This window comes from Strix uralensis, chromosome 16 (genome assembly GCF_047716275.1).
Source record: "Strix uralensis isolate ZFMK-TIS-50842 chromosome 16, bStrUra1, whole genome shotgun sequence".
NCBI classification, from domain to species: domain Eukaryota; kingdom Metazoa; phylum Chordata; class Aves; order Strigiformes; family Strigidae; genus Strix; species Strix uralensis.
The window spans coordinates 14,683,760-14,699,913 of NC_133987.1; the positions used below are offsets into that span (position 1 = coordinate 14,683,760).

At 35.5% G+C, this 16,154-nt stretch overlaps 1 protein-coding gene across 1 annotated transcript in view; it reads left to right on the forward strand.

Annotated features, from left to right (window-relative positions):
• Positions 1-16,154, forward strand: part of SHISA9 (shisa family member 9) — a 199,602-nt gene that overhangs the window by 4,326 nt on the left and 179,122 nt on the right. Inside the window, exon 2 of the mRNA XM_074886107.1 lies at positions 3,556-3,683. Coding sequence (XP_074742208.1) covers positions 3,556-3,683 — 128 coding nt within the window. The remainder of the gene's footprint in view (positions 1-3,555; positions 3,684-16,154) is intronic.

The following is a 16,154-nucleotide window of genomic DNA, read 5'->3' on the forward strand; positions in this document are numbered from 1 at the left end:
TGGGACTTCCAGGCTCCACCAGTTAAAGTGGAGAATCCTCTCTTGAAAATGAGTAGAAAAGGCAAAAGTTTTACTTCTGTTTCATCAAGGAGACTTTTCTGTAAATAAAACTACACCTTTGTCTTCTTCCCTAGTCCTTGTGGAAAACGTGCAAAGAAACCAAGAACTGAAAGGACAATATTTACAATCATGTTTGTATGCTATAGCCCCTGTTTTTTTGAAGCAGTCCTTCTGAGTATGTTAGCAGCTTTCCAAATATTGTGAACCATCTGAGTTCTTTCTTCCTTCATACTGTGCTGAGCTCATGAGTTAAGTCTTTTGTTGATCATTGAAAAGGCATGTACCTGGGGCCAAAAATAGTCCGACTTGCCAAAATCCCGAATCCTATGTGTGAAATTATTTCCCTTATGGGTTTTGACCCAGTTTTAGAGGCAAAATATTGACAAGTGACCTTTCATGAAATAACCTGTGTTTCAGCTTCTTCAAGCTTGTACCCATAAGGGAAATGCCTGGCTCCACATGCTTTATAACACCCAAAAATAGTATTACATATCCAAAGAGAAAAATCTTACAGCAACAAAAATGCTGAAGTTTTGTGATACTTGGATAGTTCTGGGCCACAAACTCCTATCTAGGTAGCATTTCTCCACTTTTGAGGTACTGCAATCAATATCAATACACAAGACCAAATGATATCACTACCCGATTAGAAGGCTATCTTGTATTTTGCATTTCCTTAAAAAATCCTTCAGTATAGCAAAGGTGAGATAAAGACTCTCTATGTATATATAATTTTTCAGTGGGACTCACTCTAACAATTTCTTCAGGTAATGAACAAAATCTATATGATGATATTCAGGTGAGAAAAATGCATGAACATGTTTTAACAGTCTGTTGGTCTATGTGGAATTTTTCGAAGCAAATGTCTGTTCAAGGATTTTGTTACATACTGGGGCACAAACCTCCCTTTATCCGTTTCATTATATCGGCAAATCCCTAAAAGAACAAAATGCAGGTACAGCATTTCCTTTGTACTTCAGTGATACAAGCCGCTACACATTTTTAACTCTCCCTGACATCAGTGGAAGATAAGGACAAGCTCTTTATTATATGAGCTATTCTGCCCTGAGAAGATTGTTCAACTTTGGCTAATGGTATAAACATACGTGCTGTGTTGTTAAAAATAGAACTTGATGGTGAGTAGTTCCTTTTTTCTTAATATAGTAGGAGTTGGACAGCTAATTCCTTAAAACCCATTTTAAAAAAGCCACCCTAAAATGGTAGAAAACAGTTGGCATTTTCACAGACAGGCAGTCGTTAATCTGCTATCATACGGGGTGTTATTTAAAGTCCACAGTGAACAATATTTACCATCAGATTAAGGGCAATGAGGAAAGCATTTCTGAAAACCCGCTCTCACAGAGTTGGGAAACACTAATCCATGTATTACAAGCTCTCACAGTTTTAACTTCCACATTGAAGTTAAGAACTTTCATTTGCTTTTCTTTCCTTCCCTTCCCAGAAATGTGTCCAGCTGCCTCTGGATTTAGAATTAATAGTGATGTCAATAATTTCCTATAATTTTCTATACAAGAGATATTTGCATAATTGACTAGATATTAATGGTTTTGGTCCCCACTTATTTTAAACTATGATTTGCAATATAATGCTTTCCTTTTGCATCATTTTCTACATACTTTTGTGAGATCTCTTCTACTGAATTTTTATTATTCTGCTATGTAGGCCAGCTCTGCTATTTCTGCTGTATAAGCATTGCTTCAAATAGGAGCATAGCTCTGATACCATTAATCATTTGGTTACTGTCTTCTGACCTTTTACAGGATCAACAGAGTATTCTGTAACATGTTGATCACAACTGCAACTAATATTTTAATAATATAACGCTAGCCATAAACACAATGAAACCTCAGTATTGTTCAGCTGTGTACCAAAGCAATGTTCCTGCAATCTGAAAGCAAGATCCAGCTCAGGATTCCTCTCTCTCTGTAACTTAAATGAAGCTACCTTTTAATATTTAGAAGTACAGTGCTTCTTGATCAAGAAATCATCATTTCACAAAAGTACAATGGAGGAGCTAGATGGCACTTGCCATGGCTTTCACCAGTGAATGTGCTTATTTTTATTTATTTATTAATTTATAAACCAGTCTTTCTTGATGCAGTATCTGGGATGCTATATAATTTTGCTGAAAATTAAACTAAACTGGGCCCAGTGCCCAGAAAATGCATCCATTCCCTTAAAAAAAATAGCTCAAAGTACACAAAAATTAAAACTAGTAAAACAAGAGAGGCAAATAATGGTCAGTGATGCACTGACTTGAATGGAAAAGACTTGCATTGAACCCTGAGGCCGCTGGTAACACATACCATAACTTTCCTTTGCCTAAGGCAACAGCTTCTGCAGGTGGGCCAATTATTTTTTATGGCACAGTAGTTCAGCAGGTAGCTGTATGGCATATACCTAAGGGCTAATCCTGCTCCTACAGAAGTCAGCAGTAAAACTCCATAGCCCAGAATGACAGATGTTGCCATGCTGAGAGTTTCAGAGCTTAAAACTTAGTCACTAACTCTTGGGTCCACAGGGCTGATATAGGTGTGTGTGCTTATCTGTGTGCCTAAGAATGGACTTACACTCGGCGGGACACTTGGCAGTGAAACTAGTCCTTAGAAAATACACCAGAGCAGGATGAATCTGTCTCCCTTTCAGAGATAGTTATTGCCCGCAGCTCTGCAGAAAAAGTCCACAACCAGCATCAGGTTGGGCCTGGCCTAACTGTTAGGAATCCTTTTGCTAGCTCCCTCTTTGCTAGCACAAAGCTTTCATCCTGTTTCTGAACTGGCTTCAAAGCAGCAAGAAGTGTTCCTGTGCTCGCTCCATGTTAATGACTAGGACACTCATAGAAGTTAGAAAAGACATTTTTGTTCTCTCCTTCTGGATGGGAAAAGCTTAAATCCCTGATCATGAAGAGTAATATGCCTACTGGATTTCTACACAAAAATCATGTGACCTTTCAACTTTGGTGTAATTTTTGAATGAAAATGGCCAAGGCCACTGTGTTGTGTGGTGCTCTGTGCAAAGGCATGTGTGAGAATTTACTTTGTCAGGCCCTGCTGGTAACCTAGGTGTAAAGATAACTAATTTGTGAAAACTGTAGACAGGGGCTACATGTTGAGGTGCCCAGCTTAACCAAGGTGACAATGTTACTGAGCACATGCAATGGCAGAACTCTACAAGTCTCAACAAGCTTAAATTACATTCCTACAAAGCCAAGACAGCTAAAGAACTTAATGTGTTTCTGCGTATTACTGCTAGCACACTGTCAAAGACAACCTAAACGGAGCCTTAGGTGCAAAGAAGTCTCACAATGAATCTGATTCCCTGATTTTGCTGTGAATGGAGCTGGTTTCTCCAGCAGACAGTATGACGGACTGCACCTCAGACTAAAAAAACCCTTGAATATATTGGTAATGCCTTACAGATTTTGCAGGTTCATTCTGATTTTGTAGGTTCATTCTGATTTTGTTTGGTTTTCAGGGCTCTTGCTGATGTTATGCGACCTCAAGGTCCCTGTACAACAGATCATATGGAAAGAGATCTAAACATTGTAGTACATGTGCAACATTATGAAAATATGGAGACAAGACCTCCTCCAAATAATTTACGTAAGTTGCATTATAACTTCATCAATATTTAGAATGCTGGCACTAAAATGAGCATTATGAAACAAATATTGCTGGATGTCAAATGAGGATCAACAGTACATGGGTTCTTGCGAATTAGAAATATTTTTAATTTCAGAATTAGAAATAATTAGGAATCCCTAGTGCAAATAGTGCAACACTAAGAGAAAGACATTTTGAATAGAAAAATTAGTTATATTTATTTTTAATTAATGACCTTGGTTGACTAATATTGGTTTTGTGTCTTGGTCTCCTCCTACCTAGTGTTTTTGCTCAGCTCATCAAGCTATGCTTTAATCTATGTTTTGTTATACCAAAATATGAATAGTTAAGCTTACAGCAGGATTTAACAAGATGTTTCATAGGGCTGTAACATCCAATAAGCGGTCTCATTAGGCTGTTAGATCATCTCCGCTAGTGAAATAGTTAAATACTTTCCTGGAGAACATCAAGTTGTATGTGGTTTTCACTTTCTCATATTTTTTCTTCTTGCTAAGAGAAAGGTGAGAGGAAGATTATTAAGTTTTAAATGTTTTTATTCTGTAACTGCTATTATGTGTTTATGTTATTGAAGGCAAGAAAAAAGTGCACCTTGGAATTTCAGAGGAAATATGGTGACATTTCAAGTGGTTTTGAAGTCCTAGGCAACTTATTTCTTAGTCTTGTATTAGACCACAGTACAGATCTTTCTTATGCTCAGAGACATTTTCCTTTTGTGATGAACAGTTGCATTGCAATTTTAATTTGGGTATATATTTATGTATTTTTTATTCATCCATATCTTAAATATACATATATATACACATGCATACAAATTATAGAAACTATATTTAAAAATTCAAGTTCAATATATTTATTAAAGAAAAGGGTATAATTCAGGAAGGTTTAGAGTGTTAGGAAGTGGATAGCTTTACTCTGTGCTGTAGATCAATGTAGATCTGCATTGTACTGCAAATATACTTTTACTGCATTGGTATTTGGATTTTGAAACATTTAAGTATATGTACTAGTCTTTACCTTATCTTTCTGTAATTATAGAAGGCAGAAAATTTGCTTATGAGTTTGCAATGAGTTTTATTTGGACAGCACTGTGTAGTTATTGTGAGATTTTACTGCTTTCTTTTGTGGGAAGGGTGTAAAGACAATGGGAGAGAGCACAGACTCATATGCTGCATGCACTCCTGATACTTGTTTTGTGGTAGAGGCTGACTGTGATTTCTTATGCACATTGTTACAGAGTAATAGGACAGAATTAAAGCTGTGACCTCTAATAAAGATACCACATATAGTGAAGTGTGACACCTAATCTGTCTGCACTGCTCTCCAGCAAAGTACTTCCACCTGGGCCTGTGCAGTTCTACACTGCAGAGGGGGAAGTACATACATACTGCAGCATTTCATCCCTAATTGTGTAAAAACACACCACTTCTGGAGGGGAACTTATGCTTCTCTCTCAATCAAAGGTGCTCTAGCCCCTGGAGCTGAGGTGGTGAACTTCTGAAGGTTTAAGGAGGATGGGAATATGCCTATATCTCTCTTTGCTCTGTGTATTAGCTCTTTGCTGATCTCTGATCCTTCCTGTGACCATGTTTGCAAGAAGAAAGATGCCAAAGGGTATTGAAGTTAGGGTACAAATCCTTATTTTCTCTCATACATGAAACGTTTATTTAGAATCCCAGTCAGTGAAGGAGCCAGAAAGTAAAGAGATTCTTACTATATTGATTGTGTCTAGATTTTTATAATCATCACACTGAGATATTTTGGTTAAAACTCTTTGTATACTACAATATAAGACATAGCACAGCAGGTCTTTAAACTCATTGTTTCTTGGATTTGAATTCAGATTTAAGCATTGCTTCTATAAACTCTTGCACAGAAATGCAACTCAGAGCCACATAGTTACTGCATTAACAAAGAAAAGACCAAACATTTAATAGTACCTTAGGATCTTGGCTTACGATGACCCCAGACATCCCTACCATCTCTGTCTCAGAATTTGGCCCTCTGGAACAGGTGGAAGAATTGTAAGTGAAACAGCTCTTGCACCACTACAATCTACAACACAGAAGCACTAGTGCTACTTTGGAGCTATCTTAATCCATTGGGTAATGAATTGGGGCAGTCCCAAGACTGCTTCATATGCAGCTCAGGCATTCCTGCTACAGATGGAAATCTCAGAAGCAAGCAGCTATGATGGTAACTGTTTCAGTCTTTTAATCAAATTTATGGATTAAGTCAATCATTTCAGATCATTCAATGCACACCTTCAAGTGGTGAAATTACTCAAAGCATTCTATAACCGATATTACACAGATCTACTTCATAGGAAGTAGATCATTATTCTGTATTTGTTACCATTATATTCTCTCATAAACTCATCTAAAACATGACTAAATGTCCTACTAGAATTAGCCAGAACATCACAAATGGTTAAAGTCTGTTGAGAGCATGTGCATTTATGTTGGAGAAAAAAAAATCTTTATACAGAAAAGTTATTAAGATACATTTTCCAAGTCCAGTATTTTAGCAATTTGAAATTTTATGGTGGAGTTCTGAAACACTACAAGAGTGGATGTTACTTGCAGAAACTCTGTCAGTGCAGCATTACCTACTACTAGTGCTGGAAAAGTGACAGGCTTTTTTTGGGTATTTTTACAAGCAAATAAACCACAGTGAATTACAGCTTTTGTAGAAATTCTATTCCAGATCTTTACTTATATAGAGCAAATGAAATGGTACAAAATTATAGCATCAGACACTTTGAGGTGTATTTTTAAAGTTTTCTTTTCTAAATTACCACTTTCAATCTACTGGCCATCTCCAAATGAGACTTAAAAATTTGAGACTGATGTACTTTTCACATTGGTCCATAGATATGAATAGGGCAGGATGAATTTCTTAGACATTATGTACCCCTTCCGCATTGTGTCTTTCAGAATACTGAAGGCAAACTATTGAAGGCAAAACATTATTAAAAATGTTTTAATTTGAACGCTCATTTGCTCTTTCTGCCCTCTTGAAAACATTTTGCTGATGCTGCCAACCCATTCTGAAAGTGATTTATGAAGGGAAGCTCTGTCAAAATGACAAACTTTGCATGATCTCTGACACTGAAAATGAGTGTGTTTTTGTTTCTGGACTGTTTGTTACCAGAGGACAAAGATTTCCTAAGTTGCTTGCAGCTAGCACAGCTATTTGCCAAAACTTGCAGTCCAATGGAAGGCCAAAAGTAGAGATCTCTTTTCAGCATCTTGCAGTTTACTCAGTTTCTTGTCCCTTCTTTTCTGGTATTCAGAAAAGAACAGACATATTAGATGTTCTGGAAAAACACAGGTTTTTACTTTGGCTATGTGAATCCAGACAACCTAGATGCTTTTTAGTAAAAGCTATTTTGTCCTTAGTGATTGTTAGTTCTCATAATTTTCTTCCAGTACTGTGCTTTACTAATGATTACTTTTCTGTTTTTTCCCTTCATTCAAGCACATTAGAATGTAGTGGTGCTTTGTAAACAAGCAGCAAATGTCTACCAAGAATCACAGCATTCAAGTTTTCTAACATGGAATGTTAAATAAAATAAAATTTAAAAAAGGACATTTAAAAGTTATGTTAAAAACATAAAACAAAAAGCAAATCTTCCTGCAGAGTTTGAGTTGTTTTGTTCATCTCTGACTTTCATGAATCTTAAGAAAGCACCAGCATTCAATATTTTCTTTTTTCTTCTTTTTTTTTTTTTATTTTTTTCTTTCTACCTATTGTGTTAGAAGTAAGCAGTTTATTTAACTTGCTGGGATTATAACACTGGTGCAGTGGCAGTTAGAAGGCTTTGAAGCTACATCCTCATTTCTGAAACATGATTATTGCTATTATTTCTAACTCATAATCTATGATAGCAGTGAAACAAATACTTAAGTGCAATCCACAGTCACTTTTCCTAATGATCAGTAAAAGCTCCACTACTGTCTCCTCAAGAATAACTAGCCTTGCACTAGTATATATAAAGCATTTATGCAGACTCCCAATATAAAGGTGACTTTAAAGGGAAGCCAATTCTAGACTATGGAGGTTTTAAGATGAAAAATGCTAGCTTTTAGTTAGTTTGACATGTATGGATTATTTCTTCATTTTGAATTTACCATTTAAAAAGAGAAGTGAATTGTAAACACACCACTCAAAGAAGGAAGTGTTGCACTGTATCAAATGGCCAATTTTAATACTGGCCAAGGATTTGCAGCATGTGATTTAAATGACTTTTTCTCTTCTTAAATATATGCAAGGGAATAATATGTTTGTTGCTGCATTTGATTGTCAGTTGTCCTGGATACTTACTGACTACAAATGCTAATGCTGAAAACAAAGCTAAGACATTTCTGTAACTGGTGCCGTATCATAAGTTAACTTTTGCTATTTCTTTGTTTCTGCGTTGAGACAGTAAGCATTTAAATAGGGGGGGTGTTTTCTGAAGTTGTCACATATTAGAATAAGAGTTCTGTATTGTGTATTCCTGTGCTTTCCGCCTTTTCTGTAAATAGAAGCTCAGCCTCTGTTTTCCAGTGAGAGAAACTCACTAGTTTGACACTGTGAAAATACAGTTAGAATTTGCAAGATTTTTTTGCAGTCTCTTTCATCCCCAGTAAATATGTTTTTTGTTGTTGTTGAATACAGTCGTCTTTGGCAAACTAATTATTTTTATGTTTAACATACATAAACGTGTTTATATCAGATGATTAATTGTATCACATTGCTTAAATAAAATTCCTACTGTTGCTCATTGGAAACAAGCATACAGAAATATTCCGAAACTGTAGTAAAGAGAAGTACTATTCTTTGAAATGCAAAGCTCTTGGAGTATATAAAACATGATAGCTAATTTACTTACACAGTAACTGTTGGACAATGAATTGCATAATATTGAAGAAGTAGTTATTGAGAATGTGCAGGTATTACTGTAACAATACTGGTGACAGGGACCTTGAAGTTCTACCAAAAACCTTGTTCAGACAGGGGGCTGCAAAATCCAAAGGACTGAGCAAATAACTGTATGTTTGGCCTCATTGGTTATCTAGGTTGTGTGATTACAGTAAAATGCTTTTTTTTTCAGATGTGGCTATATGCATAGGTCTAGCCCAGAGGAATTGGACTATGTTCTTCATAAACTTTAATTGGCTATTTGCCTCCTCACTTGGAAGGCCAGGGTTCCAGCCATGTTTTATGAATGAAAAGATGGACAACACTAGTTAAGTTTTCAGCCAAGAAAAAGATAGTTTTAGAACAGTAACAGAAGTGAAGAAGTACTGCTGATGGAGTGCTCCCAGACAGTGAAGAATGAGGGAGAATAAAATGGCTAGACTAATTGGAGGACATACTTAGCTTGCAAGAAACTACAGTGCTATGACAGAGGGAAGGAACTGTAGTTAGTACGTATTGGGAATTTGTTTCCATTTAAAGCCTTAGTCTTCACTTCCACTACGCAAAAACTCATTTTACTGGGGTTTCTATGATCTGTCCAGGAAGCACCTTAACACTCTTCCAAAAAATCTGATAAATTAGATTAAATTCCTGAGCTAAAAGGTAGTAGACTTAAGTTAACCCTGCTGGAGGGCTACTTATTACATTTGATTGTAATATACAACAAGGAAGACAAATTCCACATTTAAATTGTACACTTTACAAAACTAATTATCCAAGAAAAAGTACCATCACCAGCTATGTCAAAAGAAATACTGTATTTTTTAAATACAATTTTTTTGAGGTTAAAAGCTGCAAGCTGCTTTGTCACAGCTATCTTGAGACCACTTTTGAAACCACTTTAATTTCTAGATACTAACTTCAACTTAAATTATGCTACCAGTAGAACTTCAAAGCATTAGCAAATTGGTGACAGAATTTTTGTTAATATAATTACAGCTGTAGAAGTGCATTCCAGAGCTCCAAAACTTCCATGCTGGAAACAAAATTTCCCATGTAAACTTTGAGTCTGAAGATGCATTTCTCTTGCAAGGCAGTCACTGTAAGACAGTAATGTTTAATCAGTTCTGAATGTGTGTTTAGCCTCACAATCATTAATATGAAAAATGTTTCTAATTTACATTCAGATTTTAATTCAGATGCATGATGCTGATTTATGAGAAGATGCCATGAAACTTCTTGAAACACCAATGAATATTTTCAAGGAAGTTAATTACAACCTGAGAATGAGAGCTTCTGAGTTTGTTTAGGAAAGACAAAAAGTAAACCAAATTAAATATCTCATTTGTCATTGATTGTTGTACATTTCATCAAGCAATTTTTTTTAGAAAACAAGATGATTTTTAAAACGTCAATATATATCATACCCAATAGCTTTTTATTTATGACTACACCAGTCTTCACCAAGTGTAATATGTCAGAACTCTAGCAATGCTCCTACCATACAATTAATTCCATGCCTTTGGAATCATCCTGTTGGCTTAATCTGACAAAAAAAAAGCTAACGCAGATAGTAAACACAAAATTTTGCATGAACAAGGACTGAGGGATTGCATCCTGGGTCTATAATCAAGTAAAACTCCAGTTAACAACATTATGTATGTTTAATGGGTCTCCTCTTTATTCTAAAATATTTCTTGTTGGATGTGGTTTTATTGGAAACTCTATGAGAATCTTATGCATCCGACCTGCAGTTTTAGTCAGTGGAATATGTTTTGAACCATATTGCATAGGTCTTCATAAGGTCTGCTCCATATAACCACTTCCATTAGGACTGAACAATGAAGTTTTCGCTTTCTTCATTTATTGTACAATAAGACCAATTAGATTAGATTACTGCCTTGCATCCTATCATTTACTTCTAGTCAGCTTTTAATTTAGATAAATTTGACATATCTTAATAAAAATATTTATCAATGTAAAATGTATTTGGAAGAAATTGTTAAACACTGACATTATCCTTTAGCAGCAATAATTAACATTATGGTAATAAAAATTATTTGGAATATAGTTTTACACTTTGTTTAAAAGTGTAAAAGGCTGCATGATTATTCAATAAAATAAAAATTATTGTCATGACAGAAGACAGCATTGCTGTATTAGACTGTTACATAGGCAGCTTTGAGTCACACAACAGCAGACTTGAAAAGCAGATATAAAGGATGAGACTCATTTTGCTGTCATTGTGGTGCAGATCAAAGTACTTTGAAATATTGCCCAATAGTACAGGGATGTATTTACCATCTATAAGATGAAAAGTTCAATATCTAGATGTGGTTTGGCTTTGGAAAATAGTTATGTGTTTTCCTTGTGATTCCACTTTTCCTTCCGTACTATCAGCATAATTATTTAATAGTGTTTAGTTCCACAGGTGTTTGTTATTAGATACTGATATCAAATACTCACCTGAAAATAAAGGCAATGCTTAGAAGAATAAGCATCCTCTATTGCTTGGGCACTTTGCAATCTAAGTTTTACCAATTAAATTTTATTAATGAGGTGCTATTCCTCATTAATAAAATGAGGAATTCAATTCAAATGAATTGAGGAACTCGATTTAATATCTAAAATTGTATTTTGTCTTTGGACAGGTACACTGAATAATATTATTCAACACTGAGAATACTATCTATTGCAAAATATTCCCACTATTAACCACAATTGTCAGTAAGATCAATCATCAGTGCTTCATGCCTGTTACAATCTTTCATGTCACTGGGACTCTTCATGTCAAAAACTGGTATAGGAAACATTGCCAAACTAATAGGAATCATGTTTTGAAAAAAACCTCCCAACAACACAACCTTTTTATGATTATATTCTGCCAGATTTTAGCTCCTTAAAATGAAGAGGATAGAGACTGAGATACCTTTTTTTTTTTCTAATATGGCATGAGTCACCTCATTGAAAGGCAAACAAAAAGTACCTTTTGCTTTCACTGTTGGTTTGCCAACACCATCACACAGACAAACTACACTCGCCTTTTCCATGCCAAAACAATATTGTTTTTAACTGTTGACTTATAGCTTAATCACCTCTCTAAATCCATTAACTCCCACCCTCCTATTTTGTCTCAAAAATCATAGATTTGTAACACAAATGATAAAAACATAAATTCATTAATACATCAGTTTCTGTTCATGCATTCAGGCACAAGCATTAACTATTGCAAACCGATATATCCACAGCTAAACATACACATCTTTCATCACTCTGGCTGTGTGAATCTTTGATACTATATTTTAGATGTTAAAATGCTCTTATCAGAAATTTATAATTTTGTAAAATTACTTCCCTCTTCATTTTTTAATCAGTCATACCAACTTTGCCAAGCAGAATTAGTACAGTGGTTACAAAATAAAGTAGAAGAGGTTGGCTGCATACATTAAAAAGTTTATGAATACACATCCCACTATTATGAGGCAATTGTGATATGCTGTTCAGTGAGAGATACTTTTGTGAATTTCAGTCTACAGTTTCAATCACAAATGATTTTCAATACCTTTGTTCTATGTTCTCTGCTTTACATCATAGCTTTCCTTGAAATGTACACATTGCCTCTGACTCCAGTTTTATTATCATAAGTTAAAGTCAAGAAGGGAAATGAGTGTGTTTAATATTTATGAAATAGCTTTGTTGTTGACTTTTGTAATAGAAAAAATAGTTGAAAAAAAATCTCTGGAACTGTGATACAAAACTACATTGATAATCATTCCTAGATGATTAAAATGTGGATTTTAATGTTTTCTTAGGTATATTAATAAATTTAATCTTTAATTTTTAGTTACCACATTTAAGTAGCTTTTAAGAACCCTGCAGTAAGGGTTCTAACTCATACATTTAAGAAAAATGTCTGTGCACCCAAGCTTAAGGCTATAACTATACTTCTGAATTTGTAACATAATCCAAAATAATCCAATTGTCTTTTGCCATCCACTCCTTACCAATTAAAGGAAATACACATTTGATAAATAGTTATTTATACACATACACGACCATATACAAAAGAGAGTGTGCGTGACAAAATATGGACACTATTTGAGTCAGCAATTTGTTTAGCTGGAAGTGTCCACAATAAACTGTCTCAAACACAGATCTGTTTTTTACCATGGAGAGTGTTCTCAGTGTGTTAGTTTGCTTTTCACATTCTACAGCACTAGCCAGGACAAAAAACCCCAACCTTTCCCATGTAGACAGTTGCTCTTCCAGAGCTAATCTGATCATTCCTTATCACTTTTGAAGTGCTTTATTGTTTTCTCTTAACATACTCTGCATGCATACTAAACACTGTGCTTCCTATTGCTGTCTCTTCTGCTGCCTGTAACAAGCTGATTCTCCATGACTACAAATACTGTTTGATGATGCTAGTTTTTGTGGTTTTAGAAAGTCTGTGGTCAGCTATTCTGGACAACATATGAAAGAACACCACAACATAGAAAAATATGGCAAATGTATACCAGCATTTCATCTTATCAGCAGGGCGCTGAAGATTAACTTTCAGCCATAAATTACAAATGGTAGTGGATGGGATTCAGAGGTGGGGGTAGGCACAGTCTGTGAGCCTTACAACAAAAGTAGGATTTTGACAGTGCTTACAGTAATGTCTAGTTTAAGCCAATTAGATGAAATTGTTATTGGTCAAAAGTCATAGTAAAGCATTCACCATCTTTAATGGCTCAAGGATTTTACCAGGGGGCACTACAACTCACTTAGGACTTCATATATATCTTATTGAGGGGAATTATGTTTTTGTTATTAATCTTGAATAAGGAGAGAGATAGAGGGATATGCAGGAAGTTTATTTTATGGCTTCGCAAAAAACCATGACATAGCTTAGAGAATTCAGTGTTAGAGAAGGAAAAAATGCATGTTCATTACTAAGAGTAATAGAAGTTAGTCAGGGGAAGTGCAGTGAAAGCTACCAAACAATTTACCAAATTAAATCTTCCTGAGTCATGTTTTGAGAAGCCAGGAGACTAGAAGTAGTTTCCAGCTACATGTACTTTCCATTTTTGTTCTGATTTCAGGAAGGTTTGGAAGTCTGCAAATGAGGAAAATGTCCATGCCCTTGGCACACAGGAGAAAGGGAATCTTTCACGCTCTTCTTCCATGCTCCTCCCCTTTGGCAGCATGGCTGCTGTAGTTGAACAACTGTTGTCACCCCCAGTATGCAGAACAGGCCTCTTGGAGAGCTTGTGTGGGTACTGAATTCTCAACTGCTGAACCCTGGCACAAAATAGAATTGCAGGTGGCAGCTTTCACTTATGTAAATGGTCTAAAATTCCTCTGGAACCTTACGTGAGTAGAGAACTGAGCACAGTGGAGATTTGTTTCACTGAGGCTCTTCCAAGTACAGAGGGATCCAAGTCAGCACGCTTGCAAGGGGGTAGTTGGCCAAGAACAGACTAACTGGTCTGCTAGTCTGGCCAGTTGGGTTTGGCCTATGTAAAACAATATGCTTCTATCATTCGGAAGCAAATTAATGGATGAATTCTTGAGCATTCATGTGTTAAAAAGAATGAGGCCTACTGACAGTATTTCATAAACAGCTTCCAAAAAGAAAAAGTAGTCCTTTCAGCATCATTCTCATCCAGGAGTTAAACTAAGGAAGCTGATGATGGTTTCTATATTTTTGCTCTTTTTTTTTGTACATCTGAGGGCCTGAAGGAGTTGCTGTGCAACACGCTCCCAGCAATTCCTCCTGGGGGCTGGGCTAAGAATCAGGAATGCGATTTTTTTCCTCAAAGCTTTGCTCTACCTCATCAAATGACTAACTCGAGTTTAAAGAATGTATTTTGCATTTATAATAATGGATTAAACTATTTCTCAATTTTTCCAAAGCTGGAGGGTTGGAGAACTACATTTCTCCTATAATAATCCAAATTCTTGTTAAAGTTGCAAGTTAATTTCTGAAACAGCCAGCAGTACTGTGAGGGAACATTCCTTAATCTTTGTCAAAAAGAAACCTGACCACCATTTTGATTAGAGCAGTTTCAAGTTTCTAGTCATAGCTCTGTAGTTAAATTGCCATTAAATGGTTTACTTAGTTAAATGAACTCCTATAGGGATTTTTTTAAGCATCATTTACATCTGTGATTGATTACTTCTTTCCCATCATTTTAAAACTTTATTTTTCTTTGGTTCTTGCTTTTCCTCCTTGCTTAAGGACCTCCACTTAAGAAAAGAGGTATGTGAAGAGGAATAGTTTCTCTTGGAAATAATTGTACCCAGCAAAGATCTTCAAGAAACTATAGAAAATCAGAAAAAAACTTGCACTCAGTGTGATAAGGCATTTGCAGAAAGTTTTTGCATAGACATTTAACTAGAATAAAGATCTCTTTAAGAGTTATAATGAGGAAAATTCACTTAAAACAGCCATCTCCTTATTCTCTACTACGTGTCTGGGGTTTACCTTGTGTCTGCAAGTTCTTGCATCAAAGTCAATAAACTAAAATTTTACCTTGGATCCCCAGTCCACTATTCCTTAATCATGCAATGGTATGACTGTGATGCTAGAGAGGCCAGGGACTAAGCCTGGATAAAAACGTTTGTAGCAAAAGCAGTAACCATTACCAGAAACTTCTGAATCTTGAAAAATATTAAAAATAAACTAATTTACACGTCTTTGAAGATGTCCACATTTTAGCAGATATATTATAGAGGATAAGTGTATAAAATAAAATTTATATTATTAAGATAGCTCTTTCTCTGACTTGTTCATTATATTAATAATTTAATGCGCCCACCTAAGAATTACCTAACTCACTAATTCTTTTTCTGACTGTGACCCTACACCTCTTATAGAGAGCTCTAAATAACTATATGCAAATTGATTATTCTTATTTCCTCTCAGAGTAAGCAAATTACAATAGAGAAAAAAACACCAGTGCTGCAGGATTCTTTTCAAGCACATACAAATGACACACTTTCTAATGTGATGATCTTGCATTGTCATAATCTAGCGTTTTAGTGCCATTAACATTTACTTGTGAAAATCTGGTTTGAAATATTTATTTGCAAGCTGCACCTTATTTCCTAGGTGACACCATTTCTACAGATATAGAGGCACAGATGAAGATGTCTCTGAAACCAGAGACACAGAGCTAGAGTTATACTGCAAAGTGTGAATCACCTATCTGTTCTGTGCATAGGAAAAGATTTTCAGATTTTGTAAGCATCAAAATCACCCAAACATTTTTAAAAAGGAAGACAAGTGGTCCATGAGAATCTGGTCTCTGTAACTTTGTGCTTTACACAAACTGTCCACTGGCCTTTCCTCTTTATCACCTCTCATGTTTGTTCAGCAGGAAGAGGCAGGCTTGTGCCTCTCCATTCCAACCCCTCTGCATCTCAATAACCCATACGCGGTACCTCAGCTTCCTTTTGCATTTCTTGATTTTGTCTGGACAAAGAATAATATTCTCTGTTTTTTTCAGAGATATACATTCTGGTATACATATACTGACTGATCAGCAAACAGAACAAACC